We start from the raw sequence: 25960 nt of genomic DNA, 5'->3' as shown, positions 1-25960 counted from the left end.
ATGCAAAACTCTACCAGCGGGTCTGCTGGCCGCATCTCAGCGTGCGGGTGTCAGTGGTTACTTCACTATCACGCCATGTGCCGAGTTGCATCAGCTGGGTGGAAATGATTGTCGACGTTATCAGAATATAGATTTGTTTTTCACTGCGTGAGAAGATTGATGTGTGGTGCTCAAAGCGTGAGGGTTAGCCTACACAGCGCGATTGAGAGGTCAGCAAGTTTGTGACTGAGAGGATAGATGGTCGAGTACCGCGGGAACAGCTGAGCAAACAGCGTTCTTCTCCCAGGGCCTGGGAGTGAGGCAGGGAAGCAATCTCAGTCCAATTCTCTTCAATCTATATATCAATGAATTAGCAAACCAATTAGAGCTTTCCACAGCACCTGGCCTCACACTCAACGACGCAGAGATCAGAGGTCTGCTGTATGCAGATGACTTAGTGTTGCTTTCACCTACTAAAGAAGGTTTGCAGCAGCACCTTAATCTCCTGCAGAGATTTTGTCAGACCTGGGCTCTGACAGTAAACACAGCAAAGACTAAGATAATGATCTTTCAGAAACAATACAGAAATCAGTTTTCACTCAATTTCTATTTAGACACCACTAAATTACAACATACAAAAAAACAAAAAGTCCCCAACAGCCTCAGGACAGCAACACCAAGTCAAGCAGACCAAACCAAATTATCAACAAGCAAAAAGAAAAATATACTGAATACTGGAAAGAAACGACCAAAACACAAAGTAAATTACAATGTTACAGTACAATAAAATGTCCCAAACTAAGAAAAATGTTGACAACATCCAGACTGAGTGAACACAGCCTGGCCATAGAAAAGGGTCGCCGCAGGCAGAGCTGGCTACCACAAGAGGAGAGACTCTGCTTCCAGTGTGACAGAGGACAGGTAGAGCCAGAGCTACTCTTTCTAACCTCATGCCCTAAATATAAAACACAAAGACAAAAACATTTCCCAAATATACCCCGAATTCAAATTCATATCAGGCACACAGAAAATCCTCTATTTACTGGGAGAAAGGCCCAAAGGCCCATGTGAAATAATTGCTGCAAAATATCTCATCGTGTCATGAACTGAGGACAACCAGTGGAAATTATTATTATTTTGATTGTTTGATATTTTAGTAACTGTTGTGTTTTTAAATCTCACATTTGATACTGATTTTTTAGTCTTTTTTTAATGAACTTAGTAATTAATTTTTTCCCCCCTATTAATATACACACGGTTTTATCCATTTTATTTAAATTTTTTAAATATAAGTAAATGACACACGTTACTGTGTCATTTACTTAGTACTATTTTTATTTATTTACTATATATGTATATATATTTTTTTTTTGGACGGAATCTTTAAATTTTATATATTTTTTTATTATTATTTTATTTTGTATTAACACACACAAACACCACTTTTGCTGTTTTATTTTCTTATCTAATGAAATGTATGAAATTAATTGTCCTTATTTACTTTATATATAACTTTGGCAATATTGTTGTTTACGTTCGTGCACATAAAGCTAATTTGAATTTGAGAGGGACGAGCGAGAGGATGTGCTGCGCGATTGCGCTACGGCGCTGATCTGCAATTAAATACAATTTTAAAAGGCTTAGTAAAAAAAATCAAAAATCAATCTGTGGTGGTCAGCGTTGATACTGCGGCGGGCCGCCACAACTAAATGTACGGATGGGAAACACTGTAGTGACTGTAGTAACCGCACGAGAAGACGCGCTGTGTTGTAGTCAGCACTCGGCCGGTTCAGTTTGTCATTAGCTAAGTGACACACAATCCCTTTCGTCCTAGAGGATATTTCTCTGTCGTCCTCAGGACGACAGAACGCGTTAGTCTCAAGCTCTGTGGTTACGACTGTCTCCTTACAGACTGTGCTTACCTGGGTTTTATTTGTGGCTTGGCTTGACTTCCTCACACACTAAAAGACATACGTTAAACATGAAGAATTCTCCTATAACTTCTCTTGACCAAGGCCCTGGCATCAGAACGACAGTTGGCTGCTGGTTGCCCTGGTTTAACAGGGATCAATAAATGTACATCTTTATAATATTAAACATATCTTGAGGACTTCTAGAATTACTTCACCTTCAGTAATGAAGTGATTGGAAATTTATATGTGACAGTTCTCATAATAGTTTTGTAGTCAGTCTTTACCTTAGTTTTAAGTTCTTTGACTTAAATCTTGAAGAGATGAAGATAGTGAACTTTATTTGTCCTTGTCATGGAAATCACTAATCCCTTTAGAAGAGTTTGGTGATGGAATGAAAAAAGACAATGTAAGATTAGACTGATTGTCGGGCTTCTGGATTTGTTATTAAATGTTTTATCGTACCACCCAGTGGTGTGATTTGGTGCACAGTCCATGTGCTGTGGCATTCCCCTTATCAATCCAATCCAAATGAACTGATATAATTGGAATAAATGTATTAATTAAATGATTTAGCTGCAACTAAACAGAATTACAATGGGCTGTAGCATGTACTGTAGGGAAGCAGAATGGAGAAAGAAATCCAGCCAGTGCTCAAATATAAAGCTGAGTCCGGCCTCATGATGGCAGTATAGTCCAGTGTACTGGTACAAGACAACTCCAGCCTGCTCTCGGATTACTTCCTCCTGGCCAAGAGGTCATGAGTTCAAAACATGGCTGCTATCCAGGAGAGAGGGGCCAGAGAGAAAGGAAAGGGGGAGCTGTCTTCAGACCTTCTTTAGTTTCACAAGTTGCTGCAGCCAAATGGGAGCATTATAAACCTTTAGCTTACGAAGGTTTCTTTCAAAATGTATCACAGACTCTTTGCAAATTTCCAACCTATTATGCATCACTGTTCCCTGAAGTTCTTATCTTACTATTCAATTCAGTGATTGTTTTCTGCACCATTAAGCCGCATTTCCTGTTCACTGAAGTCAGCACAGAAACTTCAGCTTTAATAACTACAGTCGTTTTTATGTCAATGGTCATGAGACGGACTGTAAGGTAAATATTTTCAGATGCAAAAATGTTCATACCTCGATCTGACCTGACCTAAGTCTAGGTCACCACCAGCTGGGCCACCACGAACCTACCATACCATTTGCTTTGGAGGGGTGTGAAGCAAGTTGTCAGATTGTAACAGAGTATCAGGTGTCAAAGTAGCGGAAAGTCAGCTGTGGGAGGCCTCATTCTTTCTGCGTCTGGATAGGAATAGAAGCAGCCCCGTTCAGAGGCATGCCTAGCACAAAAGGGTCCTAGATAAGCCTGCTTTCAGCTAAGTAGGCTAAAACATGCTGATGTAGCGCGAGGTCGTTGCTGCGCCTTGGAAATGCTGTAACCTCATTATCAGTGTCTGAGCCTGCTGGTCAGGGAGGTGTGAGGAATGCTGCTGTACAGTTTGCTTCTTGGCCATTTCTGCTGCCAATTTGTGCACGCGGGCCTGATTAAACAAAAAGAGCTGAAGAGCACATAAGCTAATGAATCTAGCTACAATCACATTAGTGTGATTAATCCAAAATAAAAACAATACTCTGCTTATAATCCGATGTGGTGTGAATGAGTTTACTTGCTGAAGGCTAAGTTTGTTTCTGTTCAACCTGGATAAAGTAGATTTGTAATCTCCACTGTAAAAGCTGGCTGTAGATGACAATGATGAGCGTGTAGCCCTTAGAAACCAGTCAAGTGTCAGTGTTTGCTCCTGGTCCAACATGCCATGTAGATGACCAACCTGCAGAAAGACACATGTGTCACAGGGCAGAATACATGAAAGATATTTAAATAGCCAACATGGGCCTAAAATCTCTTTTCCAATGGACAATACCACAGCATGTGCATCACTGAGCCCTCTGCATCAGGACAGTCCCAGCACAAGTTTGGTACTGTACAGTCAATTTTCTTTAATATGCATGGTGTTGTGAAAGCTTGTATTATCTTTTATTTTCATAGCATTTTAGTGTTTTCAACTTGATTCATCCCTTTATATTGAGGAAATGGTTACACCCATGTCAAATTTCCACTGCATTTTTAGCACTTCTAATGGTGCGGCTCTTGGGATGGAAATGTTGATCGGTCAGTCCACCACTTTGGTCCAGACTGAAATATCTCAACAACTATTGCCATGAAAATTGGATCACTTAGTCATGTTGCCCTTAGGATGAATTGTAACAACTTTAGTGACCCCCTGACTCTTCCTCAGGCATAATCGTCATTTTTCCCCCAATAGTTAGGTGGGGAACGTGGTCGACATTACCTGCAAAATATCAGCACGTTAACATTGTGATCACGAGCATGCCCGCAGGTAGGTTAAAGCTCCACTGTGCATATGGTTAGACAACAGTTCAGCATCACAGAGCCACTAGCATGGCTGTAGACTCTTGTCTTGTTTTAGAGTTGCAGTCAGCTCGAAAAGGTAACGCACACAAGCCTGAATAACACTGAGATAGCGACTCTACTAACTGCATGCCTCAGTTTTATTCCAAGGTCTTTCTTGTTTGCTTTCAAAGTCAACCTGTTGATGGTGATGAGGTTGAGTGGTTGAGCCTCAAGACAGCGTCTCAAATGTTGCATCAAATACCTCCAGCCAAACAGCAAGTCACAAAAGCTCCAAAAGTGGTAAAACATCTTCTCATACTTCATCTGCACGTGTTTAAGCAGAAGCAGACAAGGCTGCACTTTTGGCTCGTGCTGCTGCTCTGAAGGAGATGCATGCGCTGCAAGGGCAGGCAGAGATCTTAAGGAGGAAAAAGAAGCAGCTTGAGCTGGACCCTGAAATTGCAGCTTCTATGGCTAAGCTAGCTGTTCTCCAAGCTTGTGACAACAGCAATGTTTCAAGTGCAAAATCAGATGGAATGGATTCTTATTTTAGAAATGGGTTTGAACACAAATATATTCCTGCATCTCCCAACCTGAATGGAAAAAAATACGAGCCTTTGCATAGGCAGCCATCGCAGCATTTTAAAAGACCTACCTCACCACAGTAAGCATGATGATGCCAAAGTTCAACAAGGGATGCCTACAGTAACTTTGGAGCCTCTGGAACGGCAAACAAACCTATAATTCATCCATACGTCTTTACCTTCTCAAAGCAATGTTCAATCGCCAGAAGATCTCTACAGCTTGCTGCAACAACAGAATGAAATAACTGCTCCTTGTTCACTTGCAAACCTCACACTTTATGCCTCACAGGGGAATTTAATTTTTATGGTCATCCTCTGCAGTTCAAATCATTTATGAAAGTCTTTGAGCATTGTGTGGGTGCAAACAATAAAGGGGACTGTCTGTATTATCTTGAGCAATTTACTAAGGGACAGTCAAGAGATCTTGTACGCAGCTGCCTTCATATGCCACCAGAGAGAGGTTACACTGTTGCCAAGCAGCTACTGAAGGAGCATTTTGGAAATGAACTAAAGGTAACAGCAGCCTACATGGAAGAAATTACTGGCTGGCCAGCTGTCAAGTCGGAAGACATTAAAGGACTCCAAGCATATGCAATGTATCTACGTGAATGTTCCAATGCTATGGAAGAGCTTGAATATCTACAAGAGCTAAACATGCCAGCAAACATGAAAACTTCCATATATGCTCAGAGAAAAATGGAGGGTACAAGCATGTGAAATCTTGGAACAAAACATCCAAAGCGCTTGTTTCACTGACATTGTCAAGTTCATTGAGAAACTGCTCAGAATTGCTTCTGATCTAGTCTCAAATGAAAACACCTTTCAAGAGAAACAGTTTATTGACTCGTGTCTATTTCTGACGAGTTAAAATCAGATGCTCAAATGAATAAGGCACAAAAAGGAGTTATCTCCTGTAATAAGCCAAACCAGAATTCCTGTATGTATTGTACATGTGGCCATGCATTGGAGCAATGTCTACAACTGGAGAAATAGACACACTGGGACAAATTAAACTTTCTAAAGGAGAAAGTGTTTGGTTGCTTATGCACATGGCATTTAAGCAAGGATTGCGACAGGCGCATTACTTGCAGACAAGATTAAGGGCTTTCTGATGTTTTCACTCATAAGGAATTGGCTAAGAGGCCATTTCTGAAGGGGCAAGATTCCTTTCATAAAAGCTAATGTGGACTTGTTAATGGGTACCAATACCTCCAAGTTGATGGAGCCTTGGGAGGTTATTAGTCAGTGGAATGGACCATATGCTATCAGAACCTTATTGGGGTGGGTGATTAATGGCCTGTTAAAGGGAAACGGTGACAAGCAAAGTCTGAGTGGTTACCCCGAGGTTACTGTTAATAGAACTATTACAACCAATACAACCATGACTTCAATGAGGGAACCTCCAAAGACCAAGAGGAGATGTCAAGGGAGGAAAGGAAATTTGTTGAAATTATGGAAAGCTCTGTTCAGCTTTTGACATTGTTTTTCTGCGTACACGTTAGAAACAATAATCCACATTAGCAACCGGTAGCGGCTAAGTAAAGGACATAGTCACTACAATAATAACAGACATTAAATAGGCTACCTTAACGTTAGTTAAAACGTTAAATGTTTCTGATAAGGATTTTATTTTAATATTGAGTAATATGTACGATAATCACAGACAAATGTATTTCTGCATCAGTGTGGGGCAAAGAAAACAACAGAAACGATTTACAGACTGTACAAACAGATTGTCTGTCTGTAATGTTACTTTCAGCTGTTTTCTCTCTCATACGCGGCTGGTAATTAAACAGAAAATATAAAAAGGCCGAACATTAGATGAAATTGTGTAACTTTATCTTATCATGACAGCAGCGGGGTAGAAATTACTTTTAACATGAAGGCGATAAAGAAATACTTAGAAATGGACTACGTGTCCTCGTGCTGATAATGTGCCATGCTTGTGTGTCTAGACAAAGTGCTCTGGGATACTTTTGCTTCAGGTGCTCATGCTGCTTCATGTATTTGTGGACAGCAGTTGTGCTGCGGTGAAGCCATTTACAATTCGCGCAGCTCACAGAGCACCACTTTGTTGAGTTGTCTAAAATACTCCCAGACTTCAACTGTCAGTTGAAGGCGCAGTCTTGTATCTGCAGCGCGTAATGCAAATCGGCATATTTTCGTAATCGATTATGTTGATGAGTCGCCCCAGCCCTAAAACACTTTCAATTCAGCTCCCTTTAATTTGCCATCTCTTGCATTGTTCTCAAGCAAATGTCTGGATTAGAGGGTGGCTACCCAACCCCAAGCCCAACGGGACCCAATGGAACGCAATGGGTCTAGACATGATTCTTTTTGAAGTCTTTTTAGTAAAATTATAGTGTAAAAATAAATAAAAGTGATGGACCTACTGGCTGCATGTTCACTGTGGCGGCTGTGGCTCAGCAGTTAGAGCGGGTTGGCCGTTAAACGGAAGGTCGGCGGTTCAATCCCTGGCTCCCCCTGGTTGCGTGTCGAAGTGTCCTTGGGCCCGAATTGTGAGTGAGTGTGAATGTTAGTTTCCGTCAGTGTATGAATGTAAGTAAAAGCGCTTTGAGTAGTCGAAAAGACTAGAAAGGCGCTATATAAGTACGGAGCATTTACATTTACATTTGTGTTGCGCTACTATCCTGCTGTTCAGCGATAGTTTGCAATTTACGTCACTTGGCAGCAATGACTACATAGGCTACACACACAACAATTGCGTGACATGGTAGCACGAACTCAGTGCTTCAGCTTACATTAACTGCAACGGGTTCAGATCAGGTTCGGACATAAAAAGCAGAATGCCTGTCGGTTTTGGGCCAGGCTCGGTTGCGACTCTCTCGGACTGGGATCGGTTTCAGACATAAATATGCAGCCTCCTGGGCTTTAGTCTGGATATCAAATGGCTAAATAGAAATGTTCCTATTAATTGTACAGTTTCACCGGTCATCCCCACAGAACATGATCTGTCAGAGCAGTATCTTTACTAACATGGTAGAAACTAAAGGGAAACCAGTTCAAATGACTTTTGGTTTGTACGTCTTGTGACCGCTCTTATTTTGGACCTTAACTCATTCTACCAGGAGCCAGTGCTGTCTGTGCAGCCTGGGATTCCATTTATGTTGACATTTGCAATGTAGACGTGCTTGTTTGGCAGTTTTGGGAATGACATGATGTTGTAAAGTATACTGTGTCGGTGGTTTAAGTTTGTTCGTTTTTCTGTGCATGCAATGAAGCATTTCTGTGCAGTGTAAACACACAGCTTAGCCATTTCCCTGCTGTGGGTTATAGGTGACACAACAAGGTTTTGTTTGTGACTGTTTATGGCCTGGTGGGAGTATGTGGCACTATATATATATATATATATATATAACATAGAATCCCATCATTAACCACTGTCAGCAGCTGCTCTGGCAGGCTATTTTAAGCACTCTGATTTGTAATGTCAGAAGAGGTAATGCACAGAGCAGCGTGATGTTTTTTATCATTACAAGCTTCACCTGCCCAGTTCCTTCACACGTGTTTGCACACAAACCTTTCACCAAGAGAGGTATGTCCCAACAAGCATGCCCAGGCCATAATGAGCACTCTCCAGTGGCTTCGTCCACTTTAAGCCCCAGTTGAATGAAGCAGTCAATAGGCCAAAGCCAAAGAAAATACCACTTGGAAGTAGGTCAGACTTGTTCAGGGATGAAGCTGAAACTAGGCTGAATAGAAAGGTTAATTAACATTAAAGGCTGTTTTTTTTATTATTCAGAATTAGCTTTGCCATTTTCTGTTGTGTTGAGATAATCATTGTGGGATTTGATCACGCTCTGACTTTGGGTTTTTATTTTAACAAGTTTTTTTGGGGGGGGGTGTTCTGTATCACCTTGTTTAGGTTTATGGGACTGTTATAATGAATGAATAATGTGGTCATGAAAATAGCCAGCATTGTTACAAAAATGGTACTGAACAGACTCTAGAGATTTAATACAAAGTCAGTTTTTTTCAATCATTTTAGACACATTAGAGAAAGTGTTTCCAAAATTCATTATTTGTTTGGTGTATAAACTGCTCTAAAGTAGCCAAAAAAATGCCTTTAAACATAAAGCCTAAGGTGATGTCATCTGATTCTCCGTTTTCTCGCCAGTTCTCGTAAAAGATTTTCAGTTTACTGTCAAATAGGACAAAGAAAAGCAGCAAATCTTCACAATTTAGAATCAGTGTGAAAAAAAACGTTTAGTTATTTCACATGTTTGACCTTTTAAGTTAGTTTTGATTATTTCATTTCCAACAAACCCCCCCACCTGTGACAGATTACATTGGTGACACATCCAGTATTATTCACACAAGAACATTATCAAAGTGGGGCTGTATTCACTACCGGATACTCTATATGTTGTCTGCTCAACAAGGTAACCATTGCCCATCTGTGGTACGTTGGCAATCATTACACATTTACACCCAAAGCAGGTTGACAGGTCCATGATACGCCCCCAACAGATTTAGTCTTGTCTGAGCAGCATGCTAATGCCTTAGCTGACAGCTCTGACTGGCCATCACAGCACAGCTAATTTGTCAGAGTTTTTTCTTTTTTTGAAAACACTCATCACTCTGACTCCACTTGATGGGGTTTGTTCTACCTCTTGTGTCTGCCAATAGTTGTTATTACATGGACTAGTGATGTTAAGGCAGATAAAATGTAAGATAAATTGCAGATGCAGCCATAAGACATTGTCATGTGTGCATCCAGCAATAGCCAATACAAGCTCAAACCACATTCATCAAGAAGATAAAATAGATGTGTCCCTGAAATGTGTTGTTTAAAAACTCTTGGCCACCATCAATCCAAATATATTAAACTGACATATGTACATTAATACCACAGTGTACTATTAAATTCGATTTTGCTTATATAGCGCCAATTCACAACAACAGTTATCTCTTAGCGCTTGTCATAAAAGAGCAGGTCTAGACAGTACTGTGATAGTATTTACAAAAACCCAACAATTCCCACCAAGAGCAAGCACTAGGCAACAGAGGCATGGCTCAGGTAGCATTCGTTAATATGCACGGATCTGTTCTTTAAAATGGTCAGTATCTCCTTTTGCAAAGAAACCCTGCTTGGCCCCTTGTAACACTGATATATCTAAATTGTTACTGCATGGCATAATGTCATTCTCTGATGTGCAGTATAGTCAAGCAAAAATGATGACCTTTAAAAACAGAATCTTCTGCCTCTTGAGGAGTTGTGAGTATTGCTGTGCCAGCCATGATGGAAGTTTGTGATATTCATTTGCACGGTGATCACAAAAATAAGTACTTAAAGCTGGGGTAGGCAATTTATTTTAGAAACATTTTTTGTTGTTGAAATTCTCTTCCCTAAATCAATCAATAAATCACAAAAATGTATAGATAGGCCTAGGTATAATCGATAGCTGTTGCAGGACTGTAATAAACTCGTCCATTCGTAAGTGGAGGCCTGAAGGGAGGGGGTGGGATTTTTTCAGTTCAGTACGTTTAAAATCTTGTTGTCTCTTGCTAGTTTCTCCAGCCTTGCCCACCTCAGCTATGACCAATACAGCAAGTAGCAAAAATTGTTACAAAATATTGTTTTCAACAAAAGATAGACAGGAAATGAAACTGATCCATGATGTCTTCACCTGACTATTTTTGGGGCTGAAATATACACCTGCACGTTGCAATGTCTATTAACCTTTTGCTGCACAACTAAAATAGCCATAGTCAAGCATTACACAACATGACCTGTCCTGCTGACAGACCAGAGTGATGCACGCATCATATACACTGGATCAGCAGTGGCACCAGTACTGATGTCATGAAATGGATCGAGTCTTTGTTGATGAGCAGTGTAACTGATTTCACTTCTGTAGTTGATGTTGCACACTGAAGAATAATCCTAATTGGTTCCACTTAGCAAGGTTTATCTGTTCATATTCTCATTAAATCATCATGCTTTATGTTCCTTTTCTAGGTGCCAACGACGTATCCCCGTCAAAGAAGCCTCGCAGCAGAGGTCTTTTCCACAGTCTCTTCTGCTGTCTGTGTCACAAAGAGTCACAGCCACCTGCAGTAAAAAACAATTTCCCCCTCTTGGTAGAAGAAAATGGGACTCTGTCAAAAGTAAGTTAACCTCTCAACATCCCACTCTCCCTCTTCTTTGTGCTATCAACTTTCTCTCACCCTTCCTCTTTATCGTTTTGGAGCAGCATATGTTCAACATGATTGACAGCCGTGTGATGCGTGAAACGCACGTTGTCTTGGCTCAAATATTTTCAAGTTTACAAGAGCATCTCTCTTGGCGGGGAAGTAACGTGACGTCCAGACATCAATCAAGATGACTGGGCGTCACAAGAAGGGTGGAAATGTTACAGAAGTGGACGTCTACAGCTTTTATAGATGTGCCACAAACAAGGCACAGAACAGAAAGCTATAAAACAATTCAGGTATCCTGCATGTGGTCTCTAAACCTTTCTTGGAAGGTTTAAATACATTTTAAATAATGTGTTAATTTAAACATTTCTGTGTGATGTTTGTTTGAATATGAAAAATGTGAATGGTTAGGATGCTTAAATATCCTAAGACAGTGCTTGACAGTCCACTAACTACTATTGTTTTACATAAAATTTATGGACACTTGATAATACTGCCTATGGTTTAACTGAATGTATTCTTGGATAACAACATGTCTTCTGGCAGTTATGGTCTGAAGATCAGGTGGTCAAGACGTTCTCAGGTGTCAGTTTCAGATTAATACCTTAGTTCAGCCTTTTATAGTGATTTGATATTCCCAAAGTTATTTGTCACGTCTTTCCAAGCCCCCAAAATAAATTTCTTGGTCTCTGGCAAAGGGGTGGGTCGAGTCAAGTGCAAGGCTCAGTTTTGGTTGTGACAACCTGTCGTGTCAACGTGTATGCTGCTCGTGTTGCTCTTACTCTCTCGCGGGCAGACTGTGGTCTCAGTGACCCCCCCCCCCCCCCCCCCCCCCCCCCCCCCCCCACCAACCGTGTGAGTATCCGCTCTGAATGGACCCAACAGTTACCTGCCAGTCATTTGAACTTGGACTCGGCAGGATCTGGAACCAATGCATGGAGTAAAAACATAGTCCAGATTGAGATTGAGAAATAATTTCCTGATGTATTTGGAAAACTCGGAGCAAAGCAAAGTCTCTGGAGAACGGGAGCCGTCTACTGAAGTCATGCTTGCTGAACAATGCCAGGTTCCCAAATTAACAGAAGGTGCAGATTTAACCAGCCTTTCGAAGGGAAGTCCTGAACTTGGCATGAATGTCTTTGTGGAATATACTGAGCAGACTGTTGTCAGCAGTGAAACGGATCCTTCTATTCTTTGTGTGGGACACTGCAATACAGATGGAGATGAGACTGAATCCTGCACTGAGAGCTTTGAGCAATACTCAGCAAGTGACGGATTTTTTGAATCTGACCAGACTCTCGATAAGTGTGAGACTTCGGGGTTAAGCCAACCATTTGATGAATGTGCTCAGCACCGTGAGTGTTTTAAACCTTGCAAGTCCTCTGAGTACTGTGCTAATCATAGTTTAGCTTCCAAATGTAGTCCTCGCTGTGAACATTGTTCAGAACACCTCCAATTATTTCAGCAATGTAAGCCCTCTGATCAACAGTTTGAGTCTTTTGACTCGGAGACAGATACATTGTCAGTGAACAGTGACAGTTCGGGGCAGTGTGAAATGTATGATTTCATACCTGAACACACAGACCACCTTGAGTTACTGCAACAATACCAGCCTTCTGATCAGCAGTGCGAGTGCTTTGACTCTGAGCCAGACACATCAACGGACAACTCTGAGCAATGTGACAAGACTGGTTTCACACCTAACATCTCTGATTCAGTGGACTTATTGGACTGTGGCTCAGGACTTTGTGAGTGTGACGAATTTCAGAATCCAACTGAATGCACCGATGATGATGAAGAGAGCTATCCATTTGAAGAAGAGGATGGGCAAAATATAACAGAGCCTACTGAGGAAGAGTCCTGCAGATTATCAGAGGATGTAAACTCCTCACATTTCGACACATCTGCTCATGTTTATTTTGATGACAGTGAAGATGTTCCTTTTGCAAGTGAATGCTGTGAGACTCACCAGCTCATTGAAGAAAACTCTCAGCAAGCTACTACATTAGACCTGTGCACAGATCACTGTGAAATGTGTGAAACTGATTGCTTTGAAACAAGCAAAGAGCATGAGCCCACTCAACAGTGTGCTACTTCAGAGCAGTTTAACTCTGACAAGACCTCAGAGTTTTGCAGTGAAGAAGACGGTACCTCAGATTGCTCTTCTGTTGAAACCAAATCGTTTAAGACTTGCGTTGATGGCAGTATTCCTTCAGATCCCTGCTCTGATTCATCTGGGGAATCTGAAAAAGGAGCGCAGGAAGATTCAAGTGATGAGCAGACACAGTGGGAATCTTTTGAAGATGATGAAGAAATAGAAGAAAGCAATATTAACGAAATGAATGAGGATGAAAAGAAAAAACCCACTGTTGATAGTGTTATTGACGATTACTTTGATCTATTTGACAGAGCTGACTATTACGGGAACGTGTTCGCACAAAAGCAGCATTACATCTCCTGCTTTGAAGGAGGCGACATCCATGACCACCTATCTTTTGAAAAAGTTCAATCTGAGCCAGAGGAACTAGACGAGAATGCATACAAGTGTAAAAACATCAATGATCAAATTAATGTACAGGAAATTGAAACATGTCTTGATGCCCCTGAAGAAGCAAGTGAAGACACTTATGAGGAAGATGCAAGTCAGAGAGATGATTACTCTTCTGGGTCTTGTGAGTCAGAGAATCAACCGGAAGACTGGATTGTGGAATCAGAGTCAAGTTTAACAGAGGACAACTTTGAAGAAAATGAATCAGAAGCTTATTGCCTTTATTCAGAGAACTGTGAGGAAGCAGAGGAAGATGAAGACACTTTTGATGAAGAAGCTTGTGCAATAGACGGCTATGTTTCTGAAATCTGCCATGAAGAAGAAGCTGAGGTTTGCTCGTCCTGTGGGAATGGGGAGATGTGTGCGCCATGTGCAGAGGACATCTCTGTTGAAGGTGATGCTTATGAAGATGAATTCTCTGTTGCTCAGAATTCTGAATCTCTTGGTGATAATACCCCAAACTCTATAGGTCATTTACAGACAACTGTTACTGATTGCAAAAAGAATGAGCCTGAAGACGAAATGTTTATTGCATGTTCAGAAATGGAGCCATATTGGTTGCTTGTAGATCACGACGAAAGTGGAGAGATGTGTGAGCCAGATGTCGAGGAATACTATGCATATCAGGTTAAAAGCCTTCAGTCATCTGCTAAACAAGCCCTGAATGGATTTACTATGGAAAGGAGATACAATCAGATAATCCACGGAAAAGCTAATGGGCAGGCTTCGAGAAATGAAAGAGAAGATGCACCTTTATCTCTGAAAGACAGTGAGTTACAGGCACATGGAGTCTGCCCAGAAGAGTGCAAAGCAGTCAGATTTGGAATAACTGAAGTTATCGAACTGAATGAGAATTTAGCCAACTCTGTTGAAGAAAAAACAACCAACGAACAAACTCCAGAATCAGACGATGACAGTGGATTCAGTGAAATTTTGAGGGAAGTAAATCCTCCTTTAGATGTTATTCACAGTGTTGTCTCAAAAAATGAGGGATGGGACGCACACGCGCTGGTCAGAAGGGCCGAGGAAAACGAGGCCTCCGAACAAAGCAGGGATTCAGAAGAGGAGCAGAGTGACGATGAATCCTCTGAGCCTTGTGAATGCGAGTACTGCATTCCACCAATAGAGCAGGTATTATACATCATTGCACTGTAGTTAAAGAAATATTGGAGTAGATAAAATTGAGTTGTCAGATCTGTTGGCGAAACTTTAAATTATCCCAGAATCAAATCATATCTATTTTTACATCACTAAGACTGTACAACCAACTGCTGCGATCTCAGCTCCAGCTCTGCCATTATCCTCATGTGGCAGTTCACTAAACACAGACAAACACATGCACCAGTGTTACAAGCAGCCTGTCTGGTCGTGCCAACATGTTCTTAGTATCTGAATCACATTAACAAACACAGATCTCTGGCCACTCGTTGAAGGATGAGACGCAGTATGGTGATATTTACACGCTCCATCAACGTGGCAGCAGCTGTAGCATCCAAGGATTCCTGTAACCCCTCACCGAAACACCGCAACACAATTCAGTCTCTCAAGTGACAAGAAAAACACACACACACACACACACACACACACACACACACACACACACACACACACACACACACACACACACACACACACACACACACACACACACACACACACACACAATGAGTTGTAAGTCCTATGCGACATATTGAGATGGTAATTTCTTATTTTGGAAGTAATGACTTGCTTACATTATAGCTGCTTCTCACATGTGGACTTTAAAGCGAAGAGAGCTTTTTAATCATGGGGACACCATTGCAATAAATGAGCCTTAAGAGTTAAAGTCTTAACTCTCCGTTTGTCCTCAGGTTCCAGCCAAACCGCTGCTCCCACGGATTAAATCAAATGATGCAGGGAAGATCTGTGTGGTCATTGATTTGGATGAAACACTAGTGCATAGTTCATTTAAGGTAAGTTGGCCTGTGTGACCTATTGTCTCATAGTCATATATACGTATACAAATATTATATTCTTTGCTGGGATCGTTGATAGGTTATCCAACACTAGCAGAAATCATTATATACCGTATACTGATGTTATTTATCAAAAGTATTCAAAAGAGTTTAAAAAAGTGTCACCTTATCATTACACCGAGATCCAGATACCGTTTGTGTACAATGTCTATGTGGTACCAGTCACATTATTCTTACGGTATTAAGCAGTACCGGTGAACATATTTGCAGTATATTTATTCCTTTCTGTCCCAGGGTTGGATGTGTGTCGGGTGGAGTCATGCAATGTTATCAGTCACATAGTTTTGAATGTTTTCCCCCGATAAAAAAAAAAGACTTTCCAGGTATAAAAACAATTCTCCCTGGAAAACTGGGAATTCTTGTCACCAATGCTGATGACAATAATATTTCTTAGAGCTGGCCTAAACATTCATCACTGCATGCTTTGTTCATTGGCACAGTGCCAGTTTGCGGCCAGTTGGACATGATTTCTGCTCCATATAAATTTGGCAAACCAAACAGCACATGTCTCTTATTTCTTGGCCAGGAGCAGTCACTTCCTGGAGATTTGTAATCACTGCGGGGTCACCAGGCAGCCAGTGGAGGAAGTTAGTGCTTCCAAACAAGAAGTAATCCAACACATAATCCCCTATAAAACAACAGCTTGTTAGTTTTACGCTATAGCTTATGTACAGAATAAACAAACAAGGTGTAATGTGTTAGTGAGCTTTAGAGACGCTGATAGATTTTGAACTTTCAAACAGATTCAGGCTAGCTATTTCCCCCTGTTTTCAGTGTTCGTGCTAAGCTAAACTAACTGGCTGCCACCTGTAGCGTGATAGATACCATAGAGACATGAGAATGGTATCAATCTTGTCATCCAACTCTTCAAGAAATATTTCCCAAAATGTTAAACTATTCCTTAAACTGTGATTTACCAAGGTGTTAACAGGAAAGAAACATGTTTACCATCGCATATGCCCTTTTAAAAAAGCTTTTCCACTTAAGACAATGTTCTCAGTGAAGCCATTTACAAAAAAGCCTGTCGAGTAACAATAACTCCGAAAGTGTCGCTGTCTTTCTAATGTAATCTGCTGGCAGTTTTATTGCTTCTATCCAACTGCCATTTAGCGCTACTGTACTGAGGTGAAAGAAGGCTTAACACCGAAAAAACTGTGACTGGGCTCATGTGTCACCTCAACATTAACCATTTATTGTATGGGTGCTCTGATTTCTTGATGCAGAACCAGCCTGCACCCTAAAATCCAAGTGGGGTCTGAAAAAAGTCTTTCAAATTTGATTTTGTGGTGGTGGTGATGGGGCAGTGGATAAGACTGTGCCTTTGGTGTGAGAGACCTGGGTTCAATCCCCCACTGTGACCCATCCACCATTGTGTCCCTGAGCAAGACACTTAACCCCTAGTTGCTCCAGAGGCGAGCGACCTCTGACATGTATAGCAATTGTAAGTCAACTGGATAAAATCTTCAGCTAAATGAGTAAATGTAAAATGTAACTTTGAAGAATGAAAAGTAAATTGCAAAAGACAATGACATGTTCAGCTGTTAACCTCGGGTCGTCTGGTCCTGGCGGCAGCTTTCGGTATGTGCACACAGCAGCTATGTTAACTTTATACTCACATGATACACAGTTTGAAAGCTAAAATCCTCGTGATTTGACCCATGTGAACAATTTCAAGATAAAATACCCACAGCGGGTCCAATCAGCGCCTCTGTCAGACCAGCCAGTACAATCAAAAGTGACGCGACTCACCTATGAAGCCTCATAGTAATCCACCGATCGATTATATTTCAACACAAACGGTCTTGTTATGTTGTCAAAGGTCCAGACGATCCAATCCAGTAAAAATATTTAGTCCAAAACACATTGATCCATCAGTAAATCCCCAGGGACTGCTGCCGCATCGTTTCATTTTTGCCGGCAGACGTGGCTCGTATGTCATTATAACCGTGATAACTCAGATTTGGATGTAAACAACTCTGATATCTTGTATTCAAATTAGCCGCTGAACTCTGACCTTTCGACTGACACCAAATCCGACCCAATAGGAGCTCACATGTCCCGCACACAGCCTACAGCAGCCAACGAGAGCTTGCACTGTAAGAAAGGGCCTGCCCCCATTATTTTATGGGTAGGCCGAGCCAATTGCAAGCAATTGTGCCGATGACTGGCACTTCGTGTAACCAATAAAATTCTGAAAATAACAATATACAGCTTTAAGTAGGAAGTTCACGATCTACCAGCAAAAAAACACACATCTGCGTCGAGCTGCCGGATCCATGGGGCGGTGCTGTTTTAGAAAAAATATGTGAAGACATACAAACCTGTGTAAAATAGTAATTTTTCATGGTATTGGCGTGAAATTTTTCCTAGGACTAGGTAAGGCTTCATGCCGCGGCCCTACAGTGTTTTCCAGCTCATAAGTCCCAGCTGTAGTTATCTGCATGCATTTGTTAGCAATCATTTTCAAGCGAAATGAAAAATATATTAGTTTTAGTGTGTTTGAACTTATATTAATCAATTCCAGTAGCACTTACAATCATTCTTACTTTTGGGTTACACTTTTGTGTTATCTTTCAGAGAAGCCCGAAACCCATGCATTTACTCCAAAAGGTTCAAGAACTACATTCAATTTACTTTGGATGTGCCTTGAATAGGCATTTTGCACGTATTTTACAGGACTGTTAAGAGGTTAACTGCAATGTACCATTAGGTTTGAGTAAGTAGGACGTAAGTTACAATTTTGAATACAATGCTAACTTTTATCATAATTTAGTCATTTTTATATAAACTCATTGAAAACATTACAACTACATACCTTTTTGAATAAAATCTATGCACAACATAATTCAAGAATCACATCAAAACTATCTGAATGAATATACAGTACAGCATGCTGGGTAACTATAATTCTTTTTCTATCTTCATGTCAACTTTTTGCCAGTAACTACTTAAAGGTCATCTTTTCAAGTATTCAAAAATAGCCAGGACCCTCGCATAGAGTATCTGCTGTTAGGCTTCATTATAGACTGTCAAAGCAAACTATTTAGTTGCCAAGCTAAAGAAGGTAGAAATAGCAATAGGATTTGCACTACATAATGTTGCATATTTTTATGAGGCACATGACTTATTTTTAACTTAAAGGATGGGGCTCAAGTGCCACCTAACCATTAAACATTTATTTTATTGGTACTCTGGTTTCATGATGAAGAACCCGCCTGCGCCCTAAAATCCGACAAGGAAATGTTCAGACATTATTTCTTAGTAAATAGGACACAAAATGACAAAACAATACTAACTGAAGTCATTTATATATAGACACTGTACTTTCATACAAAAAAATTCATCACAGCTTTTTACATAGAATCTCTATTCAACACATTTTCAAAACAGTGTAGATAGTCAGATAGCATATTGAGTTTTACATTGTTCCTACAAATAACTGGCTTCCTTTGATCAGTTTGATACCTTTTAAGGTAGCATTCAGTGAACAAAGTAATCAATGCCATAAGTCAAAGCTCCTATGTCACGACAAATTATGTCATGAATGCCATGTGGTGTTTAGTCCTTCTCGGGTCACAGACTGTCCCAAAGGATGTCACTGGATATTGCCTCGAGCTATGTGTAAACAGGCTCAGACTCTGTGAAGTCCATGTTCAACACAAGGTGGATGATAAAACTCATCATTACTTTGACACGCATATTAAAACTTACTTTAGGTAACACAGTTTTGAGAGTTGATTGTATGCGACAGAGGAAAGCCAGTGTGCTGTGCGACTAATTATTTATTTTAAACTTTTAGAATATAGAAAATGTACTTTTATATGAAACATAAAACTGGATAAAATTTAACAGATGTACCTGTATTAAATAACTTCAAGGTGTGAAACTGGTGAGTAGTCAAGTATTAATGTTACCCTTAAGTCATCTGAACTTATTCAAACCCTGTAGAAGATAGACAATGTTGTAAACCTTTGCAGAGGTTTTCCTGCATAGTAAATGCGTTGCACTTTGTAGATTTCTGTTCTGCTGGTGTGGTGCCGCTGTATCATAATCAGCACAGTATACCAGGAAAGACGCTGCAAACTTCCAGAGAGGAAGAAAAGAGCCGTCTGTGTGGCTGGACCGCATTGTTACTTGCTTTTACGTCTTTGTCACACAGCAATAACAATCACTAAAGAAAACAAAACTGCTTCTCCCTGATAGAGAGATAGAGATATATATATATATATATATATAAAATGTGTTTTAAGAAAGTTTTATATCGCAAGCAGGTGTTTAAAAATGCTGTTGCAAATGGCATTCGGCTTTTGTAAATGCTGCTCTATGCGTTTGTTTACACTGCTGGAATGTAAGGAAATAAAGTCGCTTTTTAAAATTTTGTATCAGGTTTTTTTTAAGAACACACGTTAAGAGGAAATAAAAAGAAGAACACGAGGTTAGTTCATTCCAATATCTACATGACGACATTTCAATTTTGAAGTAAAACAAACAAAATAAGTTAATTTTAAAATAAATAAATTATAGGCTGCCTTCTAAAAGTGTCTTACTTAAAATACAATTATTATTTTAAATGCTTAAAAATCAGGTGATTCTGATTTGTGTAAATAATATTTTGCCAGCAGGATCTAATTGTTTTGTAAGATGTTTAGTGTATCAGTATTTGTGGTCATGTTGTCGTTCTCAAACAGAGCTTAGCCAAGTCATGTGACATGCTTCATTCTCAGGGTCCGTCCTGACAGTGTTGGAGCCCTAGGCGAGATTGAAAATTTTAAACATTAAAGACTTTATTTCCTGCATTTTGGGAAATATTTCTGCACCAATTTATGGTTAATCATCTACATCTTCATCTATATAAAGGAAAAACACGATATTCAGGTGACGATTCAAAATGTTAACATTTAATAGAATATAATGCAGTCAGGCTTTCAGGCATTCTGTATGCTATTGCTGTTGATGTTTTTTCCTGTAGATCAATTTTTCTAATTTAATAAAATCCCTGCTGAGTCAGTACACAAGCTTGGCCTTCCCTTCTATTTTGAGCCTCTTTTAATAGGCCTACGTGGGACCTTTTCACCTCAACAATTCATTTTAATTAAGGTAAATGTAAATGCTCCGTACTTGTATAGCGCCTTTCTAGTCTTTTCGACCACTCAAAGCGCTTTTACACTACATCTGCATTCACCAGTCACACACATTCATACACTGAGCCTAAGTGCTCAAACGGAAACTAACATTATTCACACTCACTCATACACTGGCGGAACAGCCGCCAGGGGCAATTCGGGGTTCAGTATCTTGCCCAAGGACACTTCGACACGCAACCGCCTACCTTCCGATTAACGGCCAACCCGCTCTACCTCCTGAGCCACAGCCGCCCCAAGTTAAAAAACTCCTGGACTTTAATAGCTCCTGTGTTTCAGCAGGTTTTCTGCTCATGTTCAAAACGTTTTTTCACCTTCAGAATATCTCCCACTTATCTGTTTTCTTTGACATGTCCAGAAAAAAATAGCAATATTACGAGACTAATGTCATCATTTAATGAGAATTCATAATATTTTTAATTCTACCTGGCCTCTACCCTGCTGTGCATTACGTTATTGATTCGCTGGTATATAGCCTAACCCTTAGATTGTTTGACCGACACAGTTTGGTTTCGCTTTCACATGCAACATGCTGTCCCAATCAAAAACACTACTGATAGGCAGAAATTTCACCACAAATCCACACACATGATAACTTCTTCAGCCGTTCCGAAAAGTGTAGCTCACAGTCCAAAACAGAGCAAGGCTGCAAAACTCTACCAGTTACGTTACTGTCTGGACTCACGGCGATGATTAAATCGCCGGTGTTGCATCAGCTGGGCGGAGTTGATTTGTGCCGAGTGTAAAGATTTGTCTTGCAGCGCCCCCTGAGATTTTGCGCCCTAGGCGACCGCCTATGTCGCCTACGCCAAGGGCCGTCTCTGTTCAGTCAGTACAAATACTACCGCGACCACTACAGAAAATTGCAGATTTTGTATTAATATCCAGGAATTACCATTACGCTAATGAAAACAATAGCTGATGTTATATTTGATTTGAATTTTATCTTGCTATTAGTTAACTGTATAAATGAACACATTGGCTTATTGTAATGTTTGATTTAATTGTTGAACGGGGCACCCTATTTTATTTTTTTTATAAAATATGATTTAACACGATGGTTGCCATTTTCTTCAATCATATAATTATTCATACTCATAAAATATGCTGCTTGTAAAAAGTGTTTGCTTGAGCCAGTTGATAGTACACATGCATGTGTACTGTGTGTGTGTGTGTGTGTGTGTGTGTGTGTGCACGTGATCAGGATGGTACCACACTTTGATAATACTTCACTAGACAACTGAGACACGAGTGGCACAAATCAATGACAAGTATAGGACCTGTGCAATAAGATAGGAAAAACGCAATTGGCAGATAAATGACTGAAATTCCAGACATGCTTGGAAGTAATTTTAGGAGCATATTCGTGGTGGCTTTTAAATATTCAGGTTAAGATCGCGGTTAAATCATATAAAGAAGCATCAGCGTAGTTGGAGGAGAAGGAGGGTTTTTTTAAACCGTCAATGCATTCAGGCATTATTTGTCCTCAGAAAAGTGGAGGGTGAAAGTGGATTTAAAAAAGAACAGCAAAAGAAAGACTGTGTTGTGGTGGTTGCTCAGCCCACAAGCTCCCACAGACACTACACACTGCCAGCTCCCTGTGAAAGGGTGGAGATGGAGAACCGAGGCGGCGAGTCTCTAGCAAGGCAAAGAGTTGGCGGATCAAACCAGAACTAAAACGGCTATGAATAGAGGATTAGCATTTGTACTGATGGCACTTAGAAATGTGTTGTAGTTCGGGTTCAAGCTGCATACACATTGTTGCCCATAAAGATTCTTTTGAGTCTGACAACAAAGAACAAAATAAATGATTAACTTATCCCCATTAATTGGGTGCAGGACAGAACATAAACCAACATGCATTGGGGAAAAATAAATTCAAACTTACACTTTCTGTTTATAATTTATGTTAAAATTGTTATGTCTTACTTGCATTACCTCATAGGATACCAATTTAGGCCATGGGATAATGCCTTACATAGAGCACACTTAATATTTGAGGCGCATATTTTAGGTGTGAGACCTGCCTAAATAAATCAGGTATTTTTATCAGCCATGTCTCTTTCTGTAGTGGCTGTATTTCAGTGATGGAAGTGACAAGAGCCATATTATTTACTGTGCTGTGTTATTTAAAAGCTGAGGTGGCGTCTTCCTGTCTATTTGACACAGATTTGTTGCAGTTAGACTTTCTGGTGATCTGTCACATTGACAGACAGGGTAAAAAATTTCCACCATAATTGATTACCTGTCATTTTAATTTTCTAAAGATAATGAGTCACATAACCTATTTAAAAGAATTTAATTTGATCTCAACAACATTTATCAAATAGAACTTACAGATTATTCAAAGTATGAACAGAGACACAGACCCCGCAACATTAGCTGCCACTGGCTGAACACGTTATCAGTATTACTTCACCTTCCATCACATCAATGGCACTTTTTTTTACCTCGTTTATCAAGATAATTATCGGGCTTTCTAAAGACATTTTGCGATAGCTAGGCTATTTGGTGATATAGCCTAGCAATGCCGTGCTAGACAATAAGGTCATGCAGGCTAACTAATATGCACACTCGCCACTAACTGGACAGAGGGGTCGACAACAGGTGGTCTACACGTGGTTATTGACAGAGTTGCATGTGAATTACTGAACGTTACGCTCTTAGTCTTTATCTGGCAAAATAACTGATGGCCTTGAGGTTTTTCCATCACAAAAAATTCAACATGAGCCCTGATTTGTTGCCATCATTTAAGAAAGTTTATTTGAAGATGAAATGAAAAATATTCTCTTTGTGTTTTTCAACAGCCAGTGAACAATGCTGATTTTATCATTCCAGTGGAAATTGATGGAACAGTTCACCAGGTAGGCACTTGATATGCTTAATTTGCTGCAGTGTCTTCTTCTGTTGCTTCAGTTGCATCACCACATTGTCCAAGCATAAGGCAGCCATCATAGATGTTTCTACAAGCGTGTTAGACTTTACTACTTTTTACTAAAAGCCACAAAGATTTGTGTCACAAGATTGTGCAAACAGGAATGACATAGAGCACCATTTTATGTGCAGTGACTATCATTGTACTGTAGTATATACCACACATCAGTGACCAAACTCAAATACGAAACTAAGAGAAATCCTAACATGGTGACTCCAGTATGCACTGAAAACACTGTGCTAGTGCCCTGACAGTGCAGGAGCTCGTTCTGTTGATGGCTCCCAGCAGCAGGTGGCTATTTCCATGGCCTGACGAAATGAGGAAACCCTGACAGGCTTCTCAGAAGTCACCGGTCATCAATCTCACTCTGTGGCGCATATCATGCCGTGCTCATTGGTGCTGGGGAATGGTTGTGACTTAAACGGTAACTACAAGCTGTTGTGCTGGGCCTCCCAGAAGACAGACGAGCTTTGTTGTCCAAAGGGCCTGGGTCTGTTTCAAGTAATCCAGGATAGGCTTGTTAAAGTGGGGAAAGCCTATTCGGGATGACTTGGTTCAGAAACAAGGCCGCAAGCATCTTAGTGGAAGTAGATATAAAGACCTGTCATGGTGTTTTGATGGTATATTCCAGCTTTGTATTTTATTTTGCACTGTTTGATGTCATTATAGCATCATAGAATTATCAACATAGAGAGAAAATAATGTTAATAATAATATTAATAATGGTAGAGAAATCTGTGCGCAAGTGGGCACCACCATAGTATATACTGTTTATCGTGATAAGGACAGACCTGTCACGTTACGTTGGAGACGTTATTATATTAAAATGTACGTTATAATATTAAAAAGCTCTGTTATGTTGTGGGCTGAGTTCACACCAACCTTGTTAAGTCCGGTTGAACCAAACCTTGGAGTGGTTACCCCCTTGGTGCAGTTTGTTTGGGTGACGGACCAAACAACCTCTCTCTCTCGCCCTCTGTTTCACAACAACAGACTGTTCTGGTCCGTCTCCCAGGGGTGGTCTCAGACCGCTGTCAAGTGAGCTCAGCAGTGGTTCATTTCTTTTGTGAACACCTTTCCAACCAATCACAGGAAGTCATTTAAAATAGTACTAATCTATGATTACAATACTATTTTATGTATTATTGTTGTTTTTAATATTTCATTTGTAATATGTTTTATTACCATTTAGTTTTTATTTTTTAACTGTTTGCTTGCACATCTTACCTTAGTGTTTGGTACGTGCAAAAACACATTAAGAGGATATAAAAAAGACAAAATACTGTCAAGAACAGGAGGTGGGGAGCTAAGGGAGAACAGAAACCTCCTGGGGAGCGGAAGAACTACAATCAAAATATGAAAGAGCCACTGTAAAAAAATACTATAGCAAAAAATAAATACAACATATAATAATTATAGACTAATCATTATAATATGTAATATTTATTCTTCATGAAATGCTTGCACTTTTTGAACGTTATCATTTATGAAGCATGTAGGGATATATGCATTAATTAATTAATTCAAGGAGATACATATTTCTATAAACATAAGCTGCTTTTATGATTAGTCTTTACTAGCCTACAACTTTTTTATTTTTTGCATGTTTGCAGTTGTGGCCCACTGGCTTCCCTGGTCCACTTTGTATGACAATAATGCAAACTAGTTGTGATCTGTGATAAGACCGTCTGATGGCAGAGCGTCTCCCTCAAAATGCCTGCATTATTAATTAATTAATTAATTAAATAATGAATTAATTGATTTATTAATAATATTATATTTGCAGTTGTTTTCTGTCTTTTTACCCGCAGGTTGTATGACCAATAATCTAACAACATTTTCACCACATGGCTTTCATTTACAATTTCTGGACCGTTTGACTTTTTGCCTTTTTTTAACGCAAACGGGACCAGTTGGAAAGTCAAAACAGTGCTCCATCCTCTTATTGTTTCAATTCTCTATGTGCCAATATAGTCAGAATTTGTGGACCCACAGGTCAGAAGTAGGATTAGCTTTTACTGTGGCAAGAAAAAGTATGTGAACCTTTTGGAATTTCATGGTTTTCTGCATAAATCTGATCTTGACAAATATAATGTTTCTAAAATAATAACACAAAATAAATCCTGATCCCTCATGTCTTTATTGAACACACTCATTCGTCGTCTCATGTTTATGGCTCTCTTCAATTCATTCCATAGCATCTGTATTGGGTTGAGGTCTGGGCTCTGACTTGGCCACTCCAAAAGGCGGATGTTGTTTTTCTGAAGCCATTCT

The 25960-nt window shown here is 40.0% G+C and overlaps 1 protein-coding gene across 1 annotated transcript in view; it reads left to right on the top strand.

Annotated features, from left to right (window-relative positions):
* The window catches only part of LOC123973502 (carboxy-terminal domain RNA polymerase II polypeptide A small phosphatase 1-like), a 34155-nt gene that overhangs the window by 3700 nt on the left and 4495 nt on the right, over positions 1-25960 (top strand). The window contains exons 2-4 of the mRNA XM_046053573.1: positions 10869-11017; positions 15446-15547; positions 23559-23615. Coding sequence (XP_045909529.1) covers positions 10869-11017; positions 15446-15547; positions 23559-23615 — 308 coding nt within the window. The remainder of the gene's footprint in view (positions 1-10868; positions 11018-15445; positions 15548-23558; positions 23616-25960) is intronic.

This window comes from Micropterus dolomieu, linkage group LG07, assembly GCF_021292245.1.
Source record: "Micropterus dolomieu isolate WLL.071019.BEF.003 ecotype Adirondacks linkage group LG07, ASM2129224v1, whole genome shotgun sequence".
Taxonomy (NCBI): Eukaryota; Metazoa; Chordata; class Actinopteri; order Centrarchiformes; family Centrarchidae; genus Micropterus; species Micropterus dolomieu.
The sequence above is the reverse complement of the archived record's forward strand: the minus strand, read 5'-3'. Positions and strand labels throughout refer to the sequence as shown.